Genomic DNA, 7,059 nt, shown 5'->3' on the forward strand with positions numbered 1-7,059 from the left:
ATCTGGGCCTGGAAAGAGCGTTCAACCAGACGTTGTTCCACTCTAATCAGAAATAGGTGAAGGTGGAAGCTCGCCGTCCGTTTGCAGAGCTGCAATGAAAAAGGACACATCACTTATGGATAAAAGGACGAGTGCAGGTTTTCTTTAGCTGTCAAACTGCTGCACAGGACAATGAGCTATAAAGAGAAACACTGACGTACGACTGGACTTACTGTGCCGTGAAAAAGAGTCTGTTAAAATATGATGTGTGAAAAATTATATAATATAAAAATGGTTGACTTCCTGTTGGGTTTAGGACACAGGTCCAAGAGGCTTATAGATGATAATTAATGATTTGAACATTTAAAACACTTCCTGTGGAGGATTAATAATTGGTTATATATTAATAGTAGATACTTCAAATATCTAGTATAAATAATTAGTAATGTAATTATATTTTGACAGTATTTGATTTTACACATTCATATGTTGTGATATTAATTAGTGCATAATAATCATGATAATCGTAATACCGTGATTATTTCTCTGACAATAATCGTACTAAGAAAATCTATAATCGTGACTCTCACACTTCTCTAATAGACGTGGAGCTCAGCACGTTCTTACATACTCACTGTGTGTGTGTGTGTGTGTGTGTGTGTGTGTGTGTGTGTGTGTGTGTGTGTGTGTGTGTGTGTGTGTGTGTGTGTGTGTGTGTGTGTGTGTGTGTGTGAGTCACTTTGGATGAAAGCATCGGCCCAAAACGAGAAGTAAAAATCTAAATGTATTAACACATCATCATCATCATCATTCATCATCATTCATCACGAGTCGTGTTTCTGTCCATTAGTTTTCTCTCAGGAATCAGCTGCTAATGCAAATATAATTTGCTGCTGCTGCACAAATGTACATTTCCCCACTGTGGGAGAAATAAAGGAATTTTAATCTTAATCTTAATATTAATCAATTAATCTCCTTGTTGTTGATTGGTGGTTGTGTCTGGTCCTGTGACTGACCTTGTGTCATTTCATGTGCATGTTCTTGTCTTGCTGCAAAACTAATTTCCCACTGGGACATGAAGGATAACGTTGAAGTTGAATGCTTGTTAACTTTGCAACACACAGTTTAACAATGACCTCACAACACAACACAGTGACACAGTGAGAAGAGGGAAAAGGAGGAGGTAAGAATTCAATTGTGTTACTAATATGAATGATAATATCATGACGTCTGTTTTCAGGTCTAGTGGATCAGTTGTTACCAGTTAATTTCGTCTCACACGTCCTTCACTGCAAAAACTCAAAATCTTACCAAGAATATTTGTCTTATTTTTAGTCAAAATGTCATTTCTAGTCAAAACAAATCTCATTATACCTAAAAATAAGACTCATCACATAAAAAGCAGCTTGTTTTTAGACATTTTTACTTATTTCAAGCTGATTTTCACTTGAAATAAGTCGAAAAATGAGCAGGTTTTTCTTTCTTTTTACAAGCACAAAAAAAAAGTGCTTTCACTGGCAGATTTTTCTACTTATTTCAAGTGAAAATTTGTTTGAAACAAGTGAAAATGATCTAAAAACAAGTTAATTTTTAGATGATGAATCTTATTTTAAGTGGAAAGAGATTAGTTTTGACTAGAAATGAGACATTTTGACAAGAAATAGGACAAATATTCTTGGAAAGATTTTGGGTTTTTGCAGTGTTGTTTTAGTCGTTTTTTATTCAGTTCTAATAACAAACTCTCTCTCTTCCTCTCTGTGATTTACAGTCTGATTCAGTCACAAAAAAAGAGACAAAATAAACTACCATAATCTAAGATTAATTTAATTGATAACCCTATTGGTATTGATATCATTATCATGATTATTGAATCTGTTGGTCATGACAGTCGTGTAGTGAACATCTTATATAGACAGAACAAAGCTCTGCAGGTTTTTTACCACGGCTTCATTAAACCATCACATCTTCTCTCTGAAGCTTCGTCATCTGAGTTCATGTTGTTTCTGGGTGGAAATGCTTCATGTTTAATAAGTGTGTGTTAAAATGAGCTGGACTGTGGTGGAGACTGTGTCCTTGAATCTCAATAAACAAAGATGTAAAAGGATGAGTCCACAGAAACACCAGCAGCAGCAGCAGCACGAGGGCGATTCCTCAGTTTCAAAACAGGGGATTTTTTTTTCCTAATGAGTCATGAGATCGTTTTTTTTTTTTTATATCAAACTCTTCTGGCCTGAACTTCACTTTCTACAAACTCATCAACACTGTCACATCGTTTCACAGCCGAGACTCTGTGTTTCTGTCAGAAACAAACCTACAACATCATTTACAGAAAACACAGTGAAGTTCATCTGGATTCTGTCCTGTTGTCGCCACCTGGTGATGAAAGTGGGAAGTTCACTCCTGTCAGAAAAAACCTGCTCTTCTTCTGCTTTTTTTTTTCTTTTTTTTTGGTTGTTTACACTTTAATTAGTGACATCCATCGTTGTGTCACATCCTCTGGATAAATGATGTGAGGATTCAAATGTATTTTTCCATCATTGTGTTTGATTCAGAGTTTATTCTGAAGAAACATTTTGGCCCAATTACATGTGAAGTTCATGTGTTTTTTCTGTAAAGGCAAATTAAGACTTTTTGTTTTTAATAAAGCCAAAACATAACAAATGTAGTTAATAAGAAGTTTAAATTTATGGTGATTTATATTTCTGTGTAACCTATGTGCAGTAAAAAACAGTGTTGATCATGTGGTTTATACATTTTCATTATTTTATAAATGTTTATTATCTACAAGGACTGATCATTGTGTTTGATTCAGAGATTATTCTGCAGAGACAAAGCTGCAGAATCATTTTGCCACAATTTCATCTGAATTCCCATGTTTTTAATAAAGCCCAAATATCACAAATTTAGTTTATATTTATGGTGATTTATATTTCTGTGTAACCTATATACAGTAAAAAACGAAAAGATTTTCATTATTTTATAGATGTTTATTATCTACAGTGACTGATCAGTGTGTGTTAACAGGAAACAACCTCGACGTGAAAGGGATAGTTCAACATTTTGGCAAATTGGCCCGTTGCCATAATCCCTATAGTCATAGCAGTAGGTTCGTTACCTTTAATTGTCGGTGCAAGCTGTTTTTAGAACGGCAGAGCAGAGCCGTGAGCTGCTCAGAGCTACGCTACGGAGGCTCATTATGGGATTTCTTGGTTTCCCTCATCAAACTCATCAAATACACAATCCAACAACTCCACAACGCTCTGATGGACAAGTTGTGAGCTGCACATTCACCACGCTATGAGATAATAACACAACGTTACCACACAGAGTTGTTGTAGAGGGAAATTCAGAGACTGCTTGATGAAAAACTGTCCCTGAAGGCAACGTGCATCAGCGGTTTTGTATGAATTTCCCTCTAAAACAACTCTCTGGTAACGTTGTGTTATTATCTCATAGCGTGGTGAATGTGCAGCTCACAACTTGTCCACCAGAGCGTTGTGGAGTTGTTGGATTGTGTATTTGTTGAGTTTGAGCCTCCGTAGCGTAGCTCTGAGCAGCTCGCGGCTCTGCTCCGCCGTTCTAAAAAATAGCTTGCACCGACAATTAAAGGTAACGAACCTACTAGTCTACTTGCCAACAATGAGTACCCGGAAATGTTGAGTACCCCAAAGTTTTATGTTAGAAATAGATAGTATGGGTCCCCAGTATTCAGAAACTGCCGGATGCTAACTTATATATATTGGGCAATTAGCACAATTTACATAATTAGCATAAATTAGCATAATTTCCTATATGGGCAATATTTCAACAAAATTGACTTGGCTGATCTGGGCAATATTGGAGTGGTTTTAGGGGTTATTGATGATGCTGAATCCATTTCTGACATTTTCAAAATCCAAAATGGCTGTCTAAACCGTTGACCAGATTTTGAAATCCATCAAAATCGGCCCACTGGCGGTTAAAATCTGGTCATTTCCGGTTTAGACAGCCATTTTGAATTTTGAAAATGTCAGAAATGGATTCAGCATCATCAATAACCCCTAAAACCACTCCAATATTGCCCAGATCAGCCAAGTCAATTTTGTTGAAATATTGCCCATATAGGAAATTATGCTAATTTATGCTAATTATGTAAATTGTGCTAATTGCCCAATATATATAAGTTAGCATCCGGCAGTTTCTGAATACTGGGGACCCATACTATCTATTTCTAACATAAAACTTTGGGGTACTCAACATTTCCGGGTTCGCAGTGGGGCCCTATGGGCTGGCAAGTAGACTATACTGCTATGACTATAGGGATTATGGCAATGGGCCAGTTTGCCAAAATGTTGAACTATCCCTTTAAAGAAGAAGAAGTTTGACAGAAGGATGAAATGTTTGAGCTCCTGTCATTTCATCCAACAACATGTTTAACCACCACTGACTGACCTGCAGACTGAACTGTCTCTAACAGGCGGTATGAAGTCGGTATGAAGTGGGTATGAAGTCGGTCTCATGTTGACTCACGGTCTCGAAGCCTCTGTGTGGATGGTCGGGGAATCCTGCAGGTTTCTCCACTCTGAACTCGTCCAGCATCAGGAACGGATCCAAGTTCCTCAGCTGCAAATAATGAAGCGGTTTTAGAGTTTTAGGGAGGATGATGATGATGATGAAGATGATGATGAAGATTTACCTCCTTCCTGCCGATGCTCCTGCGAACTTGAGCTCCGACGCCCTCGCCCTGCTCCACACTCTCAACTGTTCTCTCCACTTTACGTACATTCATCATCGTGCTGCAGGACAATAACCACACACACACACACACACACACACACACACACACACACGGAGTCATATCCAACAAGTCAAGAGTCAACCTAAACTGCAGTAACATGTCAGTACAATGATCCTGTTCTGTGCAAAGTGACTTAATACAGAATAGCCTATATACACATTTATTTTACCAAAATACAACAAATAGGGGAAAATTGAGGGGAAAAAACAAATAATGTTTAATTAATTTCATGGTCAAGCAGCAGCAGGAGACCATAACGTGTCTGTCCAGGTTCTAGTTTCCTGTTGTGTCCAGACTGAGACATAAAGACAGTTGGTTTGTTTTTAATCTCCATCATCCAGCAGCAGCAGCAGCAGCAGCTGTGGAAACATCTAAAACTCATTGTCGATGTCACAGATTTTTACTAAGTCAGACAACTGTTAAGACAATGACAAGGAGCATGAGCAAGCAAAACTGTAAAATTCGAAGATGCAGGACAACATTCGGTCAATCATCCCTCTCAGTGCTGGGGACACACCTATGGAATTCTTTACCACCAGAAATCAAATCCCAGTTTCTGAGTTTCAGTTCATGTAGCATCTGACCAGGCTGGGACTGGTCCAACTACATGAACTGATGAAGCCTCTTGGATGAGAGGTGAAACGTCTTCCTAGACAAATACTAGTTGCTTTCGATTTAACCTCCTTTGAAAAAAAAAAAAAAAAAAAAACTTGAAATAAAGCTTTGGAAAAAAAAAAAAAAAAAAAAAAGAGCTTCACTCTCACTGGAGTTTCCCTCGGTTTGGTTTCTACATCCAGATCGTCCTCTTCCTGAACAGGAGAGTCTCAGCTGCTGCAGACGAAGCTCCGATCTGAGACCAGCAGCTGATCGATCAGCTGATCAGTCAGCTGATCGATCAGCTGGTCTCAGATCTGCTGCAGCTGCTGCTCGGGACTTCTGAAGTGGACCGTCCTCTCTGTCCTGACTCAGATCAGTTTCAACATTTATCTACCTGGAGGTGACGTCACGGAGACACCTTTTGTTGTTGTTGTTGTTTGTTTACACTATTTCCTCGATAGTTTACATGGACAACAGCTTGACTGTTAGATGATGAACCGACACTCACCTTGCAGAGCTGAAACCTTCACCACCACCGACGCTGTTAATGATCGATTTCTACTCTTTAAACGATGAAAAGTCCCGCGCAGCCTGTTTCCTTGTTGTGCTCAGGTAGATGAGTAACCGGAAGTCACACAGGAGGAGCAGGGGGGCGGGGCTTACAAAGGCCTGCACCTCTGGCCTGCACACTACCTGCACAGTGTCAATCAGAGACTGGAGGGTTTTTTTTAATTTTTTTATGTGAACAGAAAACTAAATAAATAAATAAACATGAAAGAGATTTATGCTCCCTCAATTTTTACCCTCAGTATTTGTGATACATGAATAAATGTACATAAATGCGTATAAAACCAACCTGTTGCCTCTGTACATATCACAAAAACGAGCCATAAGAACAGTTTTTAATGTTAGGTTCAATGATCACACTAAGCCACTTTTTTTGAAGGCATCTGCATTAACATTTTTGGACTTGGTAAAATTTAAAACTGCATTAATCATGTATAAAGCAAAAAATAATCTTCTTCCTTGTATAATCCAAAAATTATTTCATGAGAGGGAAGGTTGTAAAAGATATGACTTAAGAGGAGAACTCAAACTGCAACAGCAAAGTGTAAGATCGACTCTTAAAAGTATGTGTATTTCTGTCGGAGGAGTTATTCTATGGAATAGCTTGGATGTAGAGATTAAACACAGCAAAAGTGTCTTGACTAAACATGAAAATCACCTTTTAACCCCAGTTGTTTTAGCTGCAAAAACACATGATTTCTCATACTATGTTTTTATTTTATTATTTAATTTTATTGTTTTTTATTCCTGTCTATATTCTGAAGGTTTTTTACAGAGGGGATTGTTGCTATATCATTCATACAACATTTTATTCCAAAAAACAGGGCTGGTGACAGTATTTTCTCATTTACAGAGTGATACAAAGAGATATCCAAAATGTAAAAACTTCCGACTCTAATATGTCAACTAAATAAAACAAGCAAATTAGCGCATATTTCATTAGATATTGCCCCATTTACACATAAAATTTGACAAAACTTGTAATACAAAAAATATTTGTCTTAATGTGATAAACTTGGGAAGTTTCATGGTGATATCTGTTATAACAGTAACAGGGGGGGGGGTTTAAACAGATAAAATCTGATCCACATGTGTCACATCTGTATCACTCTGACTCTGACTGATCAGTGTGAACACAT

The 7,059-nt window shown here is 37.8% G+C and overlaps 1 protein-coding gene across 2 annotated transcripts in view; it reads right to left on the reverse strand.

Annotated features, from left to right (window-relative positions):
* Positions 1–5,941, reverse strand: part of LOC311005057 (pirin-like) — a 33,303-nt gene extending 27,362 nt beyond the window's left edge. For both annotated transcript variants that reach the window (XM_083997349.1, XM_083997348.1), the window contains exons 1-3: positions 5,862–5,941; positions 4,655–4,754; positions 4,489–4,581 (exon numbers count right to left, since the gene is read on the reverse strand). In XM_083997349.1, coding sequence (XP_083853475.1) covers positions 4,489–4,581; positions 4,655–4,750 — 189 coding nt within the window. In that variant the 5' untranslated portion in view covers positions 4,751–4,754; positions 5,862–5,941. The remainder of the gene's footprint in view (positions 1–4,488; positions 4,582–4,654; positions 4,755–5,861) is intronic.
* Between the last annotated feature and the right edge of the window lie 1,118 nt (positions 5,942–7,059).

The sequence above is a fragment of the Trachurus trachurus genome (assembly GCF_905171665.1).
Source record: "Trachurus trachurus genome assembly, chromosome: 3".
Taxonomy (NCBI): domain Eukaryota; kingdom Metazoa; phylum Chordata; class Actinopteri; order Carangiformes; family Carangidae; genus Trachurus; species Trachurus trachurus.